This window comes from Prionailurus viverrinus, chromosome E3 (assembly GCF_022837055.1).
Source record: "Prionailurus viverrinus isolate Anna chromosome E3, UM_Priviv_1.0, whole genome shotgun sequence".
NCBI classification, from domain to species: domain Eukaryota; kingdom Metazoa; phylum Chordata; class Mammalia; order Carnivora; family Felidae; genus Prionailurus; species Prionailurus viverrinus.
In genome coordinates, this window is record NC_062576.1 from 23,945,653 (window position 1) to 23,960,800 (window position 15,148).

Consider the following 15,148-nt stretch of genomic DNA (forward strand, 5'->3'; position numbering starts at 1 on the left):
GTTGTTAACACCTCTCTAAGGGGCTTCTTCCTCTCTCTCATCCTCAGAAAGCGGGAGGCTGCCTGATGCCGTGTGCCTAAGGCCGTTGGTGGCACAGGCAACCGTCTGGGCTGGAACTGAATTGTGTTGTTTGGTTTTTACCACATTTGTGTTTATGACAATTTTCTGTGCCAGGCAAGTAGGGATTCTCATGTCGGATGGTGATAGGAAGTTTCACGTTTCAGTAAATATGTTAAAGCACAAGTTATGAGTGGACTTTAAGGTCATGTGAAGTAAATTAAAATATCTGTAGACACATCCAAAAATAAACCGTGAAGATGGTACCCAAATGCCTGAAGGTTGGGAGGAGATGTGTGGTCAGATTTCAGATAGAGCTCTGAGGACCTGATGGCTGAGGAGACTCGTGGACAGGACTGCCCCACGGGCATGACAAAGCCCGCTCTCCCACCTCCAGCTCATGCCTCCGGGCTCTCAGTACTGACCGTACACCCATCCCAATGGATGTCCCTTCTCATCAAGGCTTTGCTTGGCTTTAAAGGGAGTCGTGCCCGGTTCTGACACACCTGGTTCTCCTGAGGGGTGGATGCCTTCTGGGCTCCATCATGATCTCTGGCCCCAGGCTCCTCTGCACCCCCATCCCTGTGTTTGTCTGTTGTTCTGAAGGTGCCAACTACTGATCAAGGCTGAACAAAAATTCTTCATGTCCACCCCTGGCCATCCCTTAGCCTCTCCCTATTAGCAAGATTCACTCTCCCGGTTGGACTTCTGTCTACACCAAACCACCGAATCAGAGAGGCAGTCACCTTCTGTGCAAGCAAGGTCATCTCTAGAGCACGGACCTCTGAGCTTCCCTACCCCATCCAGTCACGAAAGCCAGAAGAAGCGCGCAGAAGGATGGAGAGCCCCGAGCTGTTGTAAATGGCACTGTGCGCTGGGGGGCAGTGACCCAGCTGCACAGAGTGGTCTGGGACAGGGATGGTGTCACAAACTCAACATCCTCCAGGGACTCGGATGACAACGAGTGTTGGGGATTGCGGGCTCCCTCCCTGGGGGCCAGTTCTAGAAGCACATGGGTTTCTCCAACCATGGGTCATCCTGGTTCTAGATTCTTCTCCTCCCTCTTGGTCCAACTGATAAGACCCCAGCTTTCCTCACCTTGACAAAGGTCCATGTTAGGCCTCTTGTCTTCCAGTCATGCCCATCAGCTTACCTCCTCCAGGCAGAATCCAGGAAGGGGGATCACAAGACTAATAAAATCTAATGCGTACTTACAACATGGAATCACTACAACAATCTGGGAAGGACGAACACACACAACAGCCACATCTTGCATAGGAGGGAGCAAAGCTTAGGAAGGCGGCAACTTACCCCTCAGCTAATATGTGCCAGAGGCAAGACTGGAAAAGCAGTAGTGCCTGTTTCCACGACCCAGCCCATCAAAGTCAAGATAGGACAGTTACAGGTAACATCCAGCCCACAGACATGTTCAGTTTGGTCCACAGCTGTTCTATAGAAGTTGTGAATCAGTAAGTCACAATTATAAATTGAGATTCGCTTTTTTTAAAAAGTGCCATATTTCAAGCTTTGTTCTAAAAAAGGGAAAACCTAGAAGATCTGGCAATACGGAGATGGCAAAAAAAAAAAAAAAAATCTGTTGGGATTAACTAGTGGCTGTCCCCTCCAAATGGGACAAGCGCCCTCTCTAACTGGGGCTTGCCCTTACTGCCCCTTCTCTTTCTTTACTGCCCCACAGCCAACTTCATTCACTCACGTGTGTGCCTACAGCGTCCCTGGAGGATGCTGAGTTTGGGACGCCACCCCTATCCCAACCAGCTCCTCCGCAAGATACAAGGTCTGGGCAGCTCGGTCACTGTTCCTGTTCATAGGGCCATATTCAGACCAGCTCTGAGCTCACCATGCTTTCACACACTTCCCGGCCATCAGCCACCCGGATCGGGTAGAGGTGCTCAAGGGTTCATGTCTGGGAGACGACCTTGCTGGCACACTCGTCATTTGAACAATGTCCAAATTCGAGTGCCTGTGAAAATGGCCTTGACTTAAGTACCTCCTAGAGCCATTTGTGCCCATCCCCTCTTCTTCATCCTCGGCAGGAAAGAACAACCGAATTCAGTCAAGCCCTTCCCCTCCCGGAGAAATGACAGACAGACAGCGATGTGGACAAGTTGCCCAAGGATTTCTGGTTAATGGAGAGGTCTGTGCTAGAGAAAATACCAGAACAGGGGCCTACAGTAGGGATTTTGCCACCACAGAGCTTTGCAGTGACTTAACTCATTTTTCACGGAATTAATAATTCAGATCCCCCACTGCTTCAGCCAGAAGTGGCCATAAACTGCAGAGAGTTTAACCAACCACTTCTGAAAATGGGGATTGATCCTGGGAAATGCTGGCTCCGCTTTAAGCCATCTCGCTTGAGCAAAATGAAAGCCGTTAGGTGATTTCATATCTTCATTAAAACCATCAAAGCAGAAACACTTGCAAAGAGGCTGCCAGTGCAGAGCACGTCTCCCCACGCTCCGGCAGCTTTGGGGAAGTCGGAGAGATTCAGATCCCGATTACCCTGCAGGCAGGTGTTACGGTGTTCGGTTCGATGTGAAGGGCCCCACACACGTAAGTCCCCTAGATCTAGCAATGCCATCAAGGCAGCTGCCTTGCCGTGCACATTGATGAGGCTGGAATGACAGTGACAAACTGGGCGACACGCATACCTTTTCTGGGTTGGAGCAAAGCTAATTCAACCTTCAAAGGATCTCAAGCGGTTACTTAAGAACGCTGCAGGTGTCAAAAGGGCCTCAAGGACCCGCAGAGAGAGGGAGAAGGACTGTGCCATCCCCCACCTCACTACAGCAGAACACGACTTCCCGGTCTTTGGACAGTTCAAGGACACCTGCAGGTAGACATGTGGTTAGTCAAGCCAGGGGCTGTACTAGGAAGCATGTTAGGGTCCCACCCCAGCATGTCACTTGTCAGGGCCTGAAAGAGAGCAAGCCCTTAGTGGGTGTCATCAATAGGAGCAGCAGCACCACCCTGTTGACTTCCCACCCTCACACCTTGCCACTGCGAAATCCCTCAGCAAATTCTGCAAATGTACCTCCAGGATGTAGCCAGCGTCTGAAACAGATGTCTTTGAGTAGGTGACATTTGAGCTGGAACCTGCATGATGAGAAGCAGCCAGATCTAGGATACAGCAAATGCCAACACCCTACAGCTTAGGCATCAGCTCCCCCAAATGTCTCTCTAACCCACGCTGCGTGAGGCCCCCCTCCTCCGTGATCCCACAGTGCTGGGAGCACCCTCTCTCTCTGTGTCTGCAAGTCTTGCTACTGGACGTGTGTGCCCTTCAGCTCTTTAAAGGGGATCCTACTTCTCGTCTGCACTTTTCCAGGGCTCGGCAGAGCAGCTGGCATATAGTAGATGGCCAATAAAGGTGTGTGGGACTGAGATCAGAAGAGCAGTCGTGGAATGAATGGATTCAGAAACAACATTCCTTCGGCCACTCCCTTTGAAAATCCTCTCTGCCCACGGAGACCCAAATAACATATTGCCTCCTCCAGGAAGCCTTCCAAAATTCTCCCAAGTGGATCTCATTTCCTTTCTGTACTGCTAGAGCTCTGCCTGGATGTCTATTATGGTATCTCTCAGCATCTGATTTTCCATGAGCATCTCAAAATCGGATCACACTGTGAACAGCCCCGTGACAAGACCTGTGTCCTATTTACCTCTAGGCCCTCAGCACCTGGTTCCATACAGATATGATGAAAAAGAATTAATAACTAATAATGACAGGTAACACTTGTTGGACACGTTCCACATGCCAGAAGTCTGAGTACTTGTGCATGTTATCACTCATTCGATCCTCAAGGCAAGCTTGTGGGGTTAAGGCACAGGGCTCGTCCCAGTGTGCCAATGGAACTGAGACACAGAGAAGCCGCTGGCTGCTGGACACAAACCTGGCAGGTGGTGCAAGTGAGGAGATTCCAACCCATTCATTCTGATTCCAGAGCCAAGCTTTTTTCCTTTTTTTTTTTTTAAATGTTTATTTAATTTTGAGAGAGCCAGTGGGGAGGGGCAGAGAGAGGGAGACACAGAATCTGAAGCGGGCTCCAGGCTCTGAGCTGTCAGCACAAGGCCCGATGCAGGGCTAGAACTCATGGACCGCAAGACCATGACCTGAGCCGAAGATGCTTAACCCACTGAGCCCCCTGGGCGCCTCCCAGAGCCAAGCTTTTAATCACTGCGCTGAAGCTGCCTGCCCTGGTGCTTTCTGCCTCCTTACCCTCATTTTGAGGTCATCTCGCCCATGCCTTTTGAATCTGGGCTGTCCTCCTCCTTCCAATAAGATGCGTCTGTCCATCCCTCCCCCTCACCCCACAAGGAGCCCCACTCTCCCAAGAGCCATCGCGGCAATGCCCTGCTCACCTCTCCCCAGCCTCAGGGTGGGTGCGGGTCTCCTTCTCCCAGCCATGAGCGCCGAGACCAGGGGGTGCCCTGAGTTTGCAGGAAGGTGCCTCTTCATCAGCACTGATGGCTATCTACCCAACTGAAGGCAAGCTCAGGGTGTCCCGCTGTCACAGACACCCTCTAAACGGCTGCTGCTGGGTATTGTTACATCCAGGGACAATAAGTCCCAGGGACAATTTTCCCCTGTGGAGCTCCCTCTACGGAGCTGAGAAAGCAAAAGTGACACCTTGCCCTAGGTTGAAGCCTCACGTCATGCATCACAGAGTAGAAGAAAAGGGACTTTGCATCTTGAAATTTTAAAAAGATACCCTGTCTTGCATAAGCATCAAAATTAAAAAAAAAAAAAAAAAAAAGAGGCTTGAGACCCATTCCCATAAACTGCCAGAGATTGCTGAGTCTCTAGTGGAAACAACTTGACATCTGATTTTTGCAACACTGACGCCTGCAGATATGGATGCAATGACCTATGTAGATCTGATCATTTTTCCACCCATGGGAATAATGAAGAAACCAATGGCAACTTTGGGGGGGGGTCCTTTAAATACCTGCTACACCTTTTATTCTGGGAACGCTGTTCTCCTGAAGTCTAGACTCCCTTGTAAATATTGCTTGTTGAAATAGTTCTCTGAAGCCTCTTGTTTGTCCTGAGTCTTCCATTGGCTTGTCTCTTCCAATCATTAACACATCAAAGCAATCTGAAAGCTAGAAACCTCTCAGGATTTACTTAAGGTGGATTTTCTGCAAATTCTAGCAGGGTTTCCCCAGATGTCGGATATGTGGCCCATCTCCATAATCTGGGGGTACTCCACCAACCTACCCAAGACCACTGGGTAGTTATTATTTATTAAATATTTATTAAATATCACTTAATATTTCTCACAGTGAGAAAATCTGTATCTTTTCCATTTCATTTCCATTTCTCCTCTCTCCTACATCGAGGAGAAAGAAAAGTCTCATGCTGCAATTAATATTTCTCTAGCTGTTCTTAGTGGTATCTCCAGTACTCTATTTCAAACTTAATTTTTTTTAATGTCTTATTTATTCTTAAGAGAGAGAGAGAGACAAAGCAGCAGCAGGTGAGCGGCAGAGCGAGAGAGGGACACAGAATCTGAAGCAGGCTCCAGGCTCTGAGCTGTCAGCACAGAGCCCCATGCGGGGCTTGAACTCATAGACTGCGAGATCATGACCTGAGCCGAAGTCAGACACTTAACCCACTGAGCCACCCAGGCGCCCCTCCAGTACCCACTTTTAAACAAAGACTGATTAGGCTGCAGGATTGGAACGGTCCAGCCACCTTAGGAAGCAAAACTTCAATTGCACTCTTTTGTTTGCAGTCTATGTATTTTTACGATTCCTTTCTAATGATGGCAAAGTGGGGCTGGTTTTCCACATAGGGCGGTTTTCAAATGAAGTCGTTTTAAGAAAATATGTGTGTTCCCACTCTATTCGCATATTGTGCGTTAGGCGGACAAATGAGCAGCACACATCTAGGACACACAACAGTGGATGCCTGTGGTAACCCTGGGAAGGGGAACCACATGGCACACAAACAGGGGTGAGAAGGAGGGGAATACTTCTCATGGGACAGCCTTGATCACTTTTCAAGTTTGCATTATGTGAACATATTCTCTATTCCAAAATATATGCACTGGAGAAAAAAAAATAAACGCAGCTCTTTATGAAAAAATTCTAATCTTTTAAGTGTGGAAACTTAAACAAAATATTAAGAAAATAAGAGCAGAGGCCGTGCCAGAATTTGGCAAATGTCATGAAGGGGGTTCGAGAATGCCTGGAGCCTGGAAATCGCCACCCTCAGAGAATGAGGGAGCGATGCTACCCCTCAGAAGTGGCGAGGGGTCCCCGGCCTCCACCCCGAGCGGACACTCATGGGAGCTGGTGGCCATGGGCGCGGAGCCTCTGATTCCAAAGCTCGGGAGGACACTCCCCCAGTGGACTTGCACCCAGGAGACCACGTGATGCTCAAGCCCCAGATAACCCAACCAGTACCATTGGCCCACGCGCCTTGAAGAACCTGCTCGGTAATGACCCCTCACCCCTCTCCCTCTGCTGTTATCCTGCTGAGAAAGCCCCCCCATGAATGCAGGACTGAGCCAACAGGCCAGCTGCGTAGCCTGACAGGCAGCAATTACCTCTGAAATGCTAAGTTATTTCCACTCACTGGTGGCTTTTACCCACCTCGTCAAGCTGCCCATGGACTACAAAGCGCTGCAGCCCATTAGGAGAACAAAGTGTCAGCAAGAGCTGGCCTACAGCAGCCTGGCACTGAGCCTGGCAAATGGTAGGCGTTTGACAAATAAATGGATTAACCCGCCCGGGGTTAGCTCTGGAGGAGACGTTGAGTCCCATAGGCTTAGACCAGCTGTGACCTTTCAGCCCCTCCGGCCTGACTCACAGGCTGTGGGCTTGTCTACCCGCTCCCCCTGCTGCCAAGCCCTCTGCACATAGACGGCCTCCCCTCCGAGTCCTCCTCCGGGGGACCCCGATCAATGGGGAGCTGTGTGCTTCCACCCCCGCCCCGCCCCCTCCGTCACTCAGTCATTCAGGGCTGATTCATGGAGGTCTGACCAAAGGGAAAGAAGTTGTCCTATAACCCTGCACGCCAGATGCACGGAACATTAGCAGGCATGCAGGTAATTGCACCTGTGGGACACTGCCTTTGCCCTGAGCCTGTTAGGGACTCTCAGGACGTGCCTCCAAATATCTGGGTGGCCCAGCAGCCCACCAAGAACGTGCCCACCACATCATCTTGTTAACTCCCTGTGGGAATCAGTCCGCACTTTCTCTCATTTTGGGATGGGTGCTTTCAGGGAGATGGCATGGGTAACATAGATCCAAGATGGGTGCGGCTCCTTGGCCAATCAGAAGAAGCCCCTGATGGCTGCAGAAACAGCAATCTGGGGCTCCCTCCAGGACCCGGCATTTGCCACCTAGTCTCAGGCTCTTCAGAAGGTCTAGTGGGTCCCCACGGCAGAAGGCACCTCTGGGGGAAAGAGTTTCCATCGAACATGGAAACATGATACCTCATTGAATCTAAGACCCCATCAATCATCAAATATCCTCATTCAGAGATGTTAAAATGTGGGGGGAAAGTGTGCTCTTACAACCTTTGATAAATGGTATTTTCGCATTTTTGCATCCCAAACAGCCTTAACAGGGGCACCTGAGTGGCTCAGTCAGGCCATCCAACAGGGGCTCAGTCAGCCTTAACAGGGGCGCCTGAGTCAGTGCTCAGTCAGTTGAGCATCCAGTTCTTGATTTTGGCTCAGGTCATGATCTCACATCGTGGGATCGAGCCCTGCATCGGGCTCTGTGCAGACACTGCGGGGCCTACTTGGGATCCTCTCTCTCTACCCCTTCCCCACTTGTGCTCTATCTCTCGCTCTCTCAAAATAAATAAATAAAAACTAAACAAAACCCCAAAGCAGGCTTAACAATGTGTGACAGCTGAAAAGCACCAGGGCTGTTAGAGTCTTTTCCCCCCTAAAGAGCCACATACCAGAGACCGTGGGGACAGCCCGCTCCAGGGCGAGCTCTCCCACCGTCCCTGTAAGCTCTAGGGGCAAGCGAAGCCAGCTCTTCAAAACCTGTCTTTGAGCAATGACAGTTCTGCCTGCCCATCCCGAATGTTTCTTGGTGCCTGACAACTGTAGGCGCGCTAGAACTAACTATTACATCTCCAGTGTGCTGCAAGGCTGACAGCCAGCACACCATGGACGCTGGATTTATGGACTCAAGGGTTTCATTTAACCAGCGCATATGACATCCTCCTGGACCGAGGCAGGAAAACTCCTTTGAAGACATGTGTCTGCACAGACACTGCAATTGTGCGTGCAAGGGCACATCTGGAGTGTGCAAGGGCATACATCTGCGCACACCTGACAAGTGTGGAACGGTCCGTGTCAGGTATTGCTTAGGGTTTTTTTTTATATGTTTATTTATTGATTTTGACAGAGACAGCACTAGCTGGGGAGGGACAGAGAGAGAAGGAGAGAGAGAGAATCCCAAGCAGTCTGCATGCCTGCCAGCGCACAGCCCGATGCGGGACTCGAACTCACAAAGCCGTGAGACCATGACCTGAAGGTGCTGCTCAGTTTGTTCAGACAGCAGAGTCTTCTGCACTAACCGCTCCCCTCGCCTTCTGTTTGCTCTGCTGTTAGAATTTGATTTCTTGATTGAAATGACCTGGAACCAGCGACAGACCTTATTCTCTGCTTTTGATTCTCTTTCTTCCCTGGACCGTCGCCTCTGGGGCAAACGTCTACTCTGACTTACACCATCCCAACAACACCATGGACGCTGAACAAATAACCCGAGTTGTGAAGTCTAAAGTTTACCCAACAGGCTTATCTATCATAATGTTGTCACCTGAGCACAGAGTCAATTATCATGTGTTAACCTGCTCTTGTTGGCATTTCAGTGCATTTAGAGAAGATCCGCTGCCTCCTCACCCCCCACCCTCAGCCCCCTGCCGTCCCTGAAAACTAGCAAAATCAAGAACACTTAGGACAAAACTCAGCTTCCTCTAAGACCCTAAAAACTACCAGACAACGCACAGTTTTTATCGCTTTATGAAAGATGAACACCTGGACTGTTCTGCCTTACACCCGACCCTTGCTAAATCATAGCACCCCAAATACAATCTTTGATTTTCACATGGTCCGTCTTGAGTTTCACAAGACTGGAAAGCAGGTCAGACATCAGTCCCATTTTAAAGGTGAGCAAACGGACACCCAGACGTGTGAAGTGACTTTTTACCAATGCGGAAGGAAGGAAGGAAGGAAGGAAGGAAGGAAGGAAGGAAGGAAGGAAGGAAGGAAAGGAGAGAGAGAAGGAAGACTGTAAAATAAGAAAGCAAACTGAAGCAGAGCTGACACTAGAATTAAGAGCGGGACCCTACCTAGTCTATCCTGGGACTGCTTTTCTAGCAACTAATTAACTCCTCAGCCCAATCTGGTAATAGCAGCAGGGGCAGAAACCAAGTTTTCACACTAGTGTGACGGTGATCCCAGAAGCACTGGTAGTGAGGAGCTGCAGCCACCGCAGCAACAGCAGAAACATGGCTGCCATACCTTTATGTGCCATAGACTCTTCCGGGACACCTTCCCACACAACAGCCTTCTGTGACGACTGCTACGGGCCCCATCCCATGAGGAAGGCGAGACACAGGATGATCACGGTCTTTCAACCAACCGCACAGCATCTGGAGACCATCTTTGGTTCCCTCATCAGCCTGCTGTCATTTCTGCCTACCTGTCCCCTGTCCAAGCATGCAGCCGGCCTCGCCCCATAGACCCAGCTGTCACCTCGGGGAGGAAATTGGGAGAGGGGAGCCAGGCCAGACATGCAGGTGATGGAACTCAGAAACCTCTAAGGGGAGGGATCCCACCGCAGAGGGCTGGGCTCTCCCGGGCTGGTTCCCAAGAGGGGCTCAGGCTGGAGGCAAGGAGGACACAGACTCTGCCTCCTGGTCTCCCTGGCTGTATCACTCCGCCTTCAGGCACTGTTTGACCCCTTCTGGCTTATCTCCACAGAAAGAAGGCTCTTTCCTTTGCATTGAGAGTGAAGTTGGATTTTTCCCGTCTCTCTATATGGAGGCCTCGGGACCCAGGAAGTTGTCCCGAGGAGCTTAACTGTGGGCAGATTATAATGCGATCCATGGCCTGTAACTCTGCCACTCTGAACTCCGCCTTTGTAAAACATGGTCCGCCACTCTGGGTGCAAGGGCTCTTTGGCCATGTCTACCCAGGGGTCACCGGCTCCATAGTGGCAAGCTATGCAGAGCAGTGGTTAAAGCACTTAGCTGGCAATGCACAGGCACACACACAGCCACACACACACGAGCATGTGTGTCTCCATGGGCTACTACATGCCAGTGACTTCTGGCTCATCGGCCTGCTTTGTGACCCCATTTCAGACTTTTGGGGGGCTGCAGTTTTCACAAGTGTGAAATGACAAGGGCAACAGGCAGAAAGAGGAGCATCTTATCACCTGCTGTCCTAACTCCCAGAATGCAGGAATAAAGTGAGAACGTGGATTTTAAAAGGGATCCCAGGAATCCTGGACATTTCTGCAATTGATGCATAACTCTTGAGCGATGATAAAGGATAAAGCACTTTCAGAGAAACGTTCTGGAAAGTATGCAAACAGCATCCAAATGGGACGGCATCACCTTACGTAGAAATGGCAATCCACAACCAAACCCTGGACTCCCAGGGTGTGGGTCTGCAAAGGACAGATGCACAAACCACATAGCCCTTTCCTGAGCTGTAGGCTCCCAGCCCTCCCCTGGGGGTGTAGTGGGAATAGGGCAGACCTCCAGGCTAACCTTTCCCAGAAATACAAAGGGTGAAAGGGAGGGTAACTCAGACCCTGGGAAGCTGGGTGGAGGAGAGAGAGAAGTAGAGCTGTCAGTGTGCTTGATGTTAAATAAAACCTACCAAGGCTCAGTTGAGAATTTTAGCAGAATCCAAATGTGCTATAAAAAAAAAAAAAAAAAGGCACGGCTCCCATCTCTAAGGTTCACAGCTAAGCTGGCTTAGAATCACACATGCCAAGGTTAAAAATAAAAGGCAGCCATCCCTGAATGACACGGGCTCTGGGAAGGAAGCCGGAGGTAAATTGCTTGCCCATGGGCCAGGGAGAGGGGAGTGTAAACATTGGGTGCAGGGTTATCATTGTTTACTGGAGGACACAATATCTAAAAGCCAGATGCTCAGAATTTTGCTATTTTGCACTTAAAAGGCACTTCGTACTGGCCAAGGGTTTCGTAATGATCTTCAGATTTTCCATCGAGGAAACCCTGCTGGGCATGAGTGTGTGGCCATGGCTGACCCACACAGGGCTCTGCTGCTCCATGAATTTGCCTCCCTCGCCCTGAGGTCTGGCTCTGACGCTGTCCTTATACACCTCAAACACCCAAATGGGATGCCTGTGGGTCACAGTTTGGAAAGTACCAGACCTCCCATACTGTGTTGCCCTATTCCATTAAGCCAACATAATGGTGCCAGGGGTCACCAACAGGCCAGGTATCCCCTGCTGGGCTCCACTGGAGTCACAGTGTGTGTCTGCCTCCTAAGGGGGGGGGGGGTGTGTGTCCCATCCCCTGCCCCCACAACCACGACCAGTGCAGGCCAGGGCTATCGGCCCTGTTGCCCCCTTGCAAATCCAGAGCCCCTCAGTATGAGCCTAGTTGGCTCCCCTAACAAAGTTTTCATCTGTCCAGGATGCTTATGGCTGCTACTTCCTAAAGGGTTTACTTTTAGAAACATTTGCTAAAAATTAGCTCTAGTTCCTGTAACAGCTACCATGTTATTCCTCCCCAATTCCAATACTATGCAGACATTTCTAGAAGGTCTTCAAGGGTCAGATGAATGATGGGAATTCTGTGATCCATGTGTTTCGGGGAACCCATACCTGACACCACTCCCAGGGATGCCCTGACTCGGCCCACGTTTGGGCCAGTCCTACACCTCAGCACCATTCAGGGATTGGGAGGCAGACGGGCACTGAACAGTAGAGGCTGTCACCTTCCAGAAGCTTCAGGCTATCCCCAGACATCACCAACCTAGATGACTCTCAGCCCTGCCAGTGTACTGGAGCAGACAGTCTATGACTGGCTGTCCCTAGGACCCTGGCCAGCCCTTATCTGAGGTGCCCACCAGTATCCCAAATTCCACATCCTGGCTGTGGGTTTAGAAGCACCACCCAGCGCAGGTGTCTTTTTTACACTTTGAAGGTACTTTAGAAAGGCCTTAGGAGGCACACCAGGACGAGGCTGTTTTCCTGACCACTGGGATGGATGAAAAAATCGAGGCTCAAAGCATTTCAGGAATTTGCTCAAGCTAAGTGACAGGATGACTCAAATCCAGAGTTCCTTTCCACTACCCTAAGGCCACTCATTCAGAGTCAGAGCGACCGGGGTGTGGTGGGCGCAGGGTGGGGGGTCTCAGTCTGGGTAAAAAATGACCCTCCAGAAGGGACCCCCCCCACCTCATCCCCACTCATCACGGGATGCCCTCTCCGTGTGCCTGAACTACCGGGGACCTCATCCAAGCGCAGAGCCCTGCCGCAAGGGGGCCCTATTCTGACTTTCCCTTCTCAGGGTCCTTCAGACGCCGGGGAAGATGAACGAAGGTCAGGAGAGGGCCTTGTTCTGAAGCGGCACGTGTCCCGGCCCGCCCCTTCCCCGGGCATCCCGCTCCACCCCAAAGGCTGGACACGGAGCTAGCTCACCAGCTCGCCCTGAGGTGTGGCTAGACATCCCGCTTCCCTTCCGGCGACTCCAGAAACAACCACCCTTTGCAGTTCGACAAAGCGCGTGCCCGTCTACACCATCCCCGGGAAGTTCTTGGTGAATCCTGCTAGAGTCCCCCCACGTGTCAGCTTGAACCACACAACGAGCCGGATTAGAGGGAGAGGAGACGCCGGAGATGGCCCTAAGGATGGACCCGACTGGGGCCCCGGCGCGCGGAGCGGGGCGCCCCCTCCTTACCTGTACCAGTCCAGCCCGCGGCCGTAGTTCCTGTCGAAGAAGTGGGGCTCGGTGCCCAAGGCCCGCACGTCCGGGTGCACGCGGATGAACTCCAGCACGGCCCGCGTGCCCCCCTTCTTCACGCCCACGATGAGGGCTTGGGGCAGCCGCTTGGTGCCTAGCCTGGCCGAGCCCGAGTGGTTGGCAGCCGGGAGGCGAGGGGCGGCAGCGGCAGCGGCAGCGGCGGGCGAGCTGGGAGCGCCGGGCGCGCTGGGCGTGGGCCCCGGGGGATCGCAGGGGCGGGACTTCGGGAGAAGTTTCTGGCCGCCCGCGCCGGGGCCACGCAGGCAGCGAGGCGCGCCAAGGAGGCGGCTCTGGCCCAGGTCGTCGCAGCAGCACAGGAGACTGTAGCACAGGTAAGTGCAGGAGAGCGAAAGCGTGAAGGCGAAGAGCAGCCTGCGCGCCCTCCGCGGCTGAGCTGGCCCCGCGCGGCCCAGGACCCTATAGGCCATGGCTCCATGGGCCCGCGCCGGGGGTCATGGTTTCCGGGGGGCGCCGGCGGCGGAGCTGTCGTGGCCCTGCGGCCGCCTAGAGGGCTGGCGCCGCGCTACCCGGGCCCCGCGGGTCGGGCGTGGGGGGCGCCGTCTTCTCCGGGCACTGCCGGCCGGGGCGCGCACCATGCCCGGGGATCCCGGGGACGGCGGCTCCTCGGGGGACAGGCGGCTGTGCGTCCCACATCTCCCCGTCCCAGACCACGGGGCTCCGGGCGGCGCTCCTCGGCTCTCACGTGCGCCGGCTTCGGAGCGCGCTCAGTGCCCGAAGCCCCATTCCTGGTCCCCGGAGCGCGGCGCCCCACGCTCGGCGGCGGCGCGGCCGCGCGGGCTGGCGGGCGGACCGGACGGTGGCGCTGGCGCGGGCCCCGCTCCGGCTCCTCGAGAAATGCCGAGCCGCGCGCGCTGCCGGCTCTATTTAAGGAGTCGCCTGACGTCAGCCGCGCGGGTCCCCCGAGCTCGCGCCCCGCCCTGGGACCTGGCCCGCCCCCTGCGCCCCACTCTCCTGCCCCTCCCAGGTACGCGCCACCCGGACCCTCCCGGTTCAGGCCGCTCCCTGTGCAGCCCTGGCCGGCTTGGGGTGGCGAGGCATTTACTCCTCCAGGAGGCCGGACGCCCCCAGCACCCCCAGGGGTGGGAACCCCGGCCCAGGTTGCGCCAACATCCAGCCTCAGACCCCGGCGCGGACGCAAGCACTCTACACGGATGCACGGTCCCACCACACTGACACACACACGCACGCACGCACATACACAGGTACACACGTACCCTGACCAGGACACACCCCCTCACCCCACAAGGGCGTGGAAACACCAACACGGACCCTCCCCTGTCCCCCTCACCCCCGTCTCACCAGACACACACAGCCCGGAATCAGACATCGTGCCGTGTGCGCACACACGCGCGGGACTGGGACACACGCTCTAGACGGGGATGGGTGGAGAAGCAGGGCGTGAGTGAGATTCCGTGACTATTCGCGGAGCTCCTTGGCCCCCCGCGCGCTGACTCATATCCAGGCGGCTCGCTCTGTCTCACACCCATGAAGCATGCGCCCCCACCCCACTGTCACTCCACAGCTCCCGGGACGCGGCAGGCGAGGGAACCCCAAAGGAGCGGACTCCGCGCGGGGCCGGTTCCTCTCTTAGCGGCCGCCCCCTAGCGGCGAACTGCTCCCCGGGGAGCTGTTGGGGGTCCCACAGCGTCCCTGAGGTCCAGGATGCGGTGGACTTCATGCCGTGGCATGAGGAGGAAACGCAAGGGAGGACTTTTCCAGGAGCATTTCCTCTTCGAATGATTTCCTGGCAATTGCCCGCAGGACAGTTTTCAGCGACCATGCGCAGAACAGGCATGGGTGACCAACCCTAGTGCTGCCCTGAGTGACCACACTAGTGGATCAGAACCGTACATCAGAACAGACCTAAATCACCGTGGCCAAGAACGCTAGGTTGTCACCCCACAGGAATGCCAAATCACTGTGCCCAGGTGTTCACCAAGTGCTACCCACACACCATTCACTGAGCGACCACCATCGCCTCCACTGCCTGCCCCCCCACAAACTAAACATCCTTCTTCAGAGAATAATCTAATCAGGTTCTGTGGACTTTAGCCCTAGCCAGGGAATATTTTG

At 53.6% G+C, this 15,148-nt stretch overlaps 1 protein-coding gene across 1 annotated transcript in view; it reads right to left on the reverse strand.

The window, feature by feature from the left end:
- The window catches only part of HS3ST2 (heparan sulfate-glucosamine 3-sulfotransferase 2), a 92,858-nt gene extending 78,970 nt beyond the window's left edge, over positions 1-13,888 (reverse strand). Inside the window, exon 1 of the mRNA XM_047839569.1 lies at positions 12,992-13,888. Within this exon, the coding sequence (XP_047695525.1) occupies positions 12,992-13,482 (491 nt within the window). The 5' untranslated portion in view covers positions 13,483-13,888. The remainder of the gene's footprint in view (positions 1-12,991) is intronic.
- Positions 13,889-15,148: the final 1,260 nt, after the last annotated feature.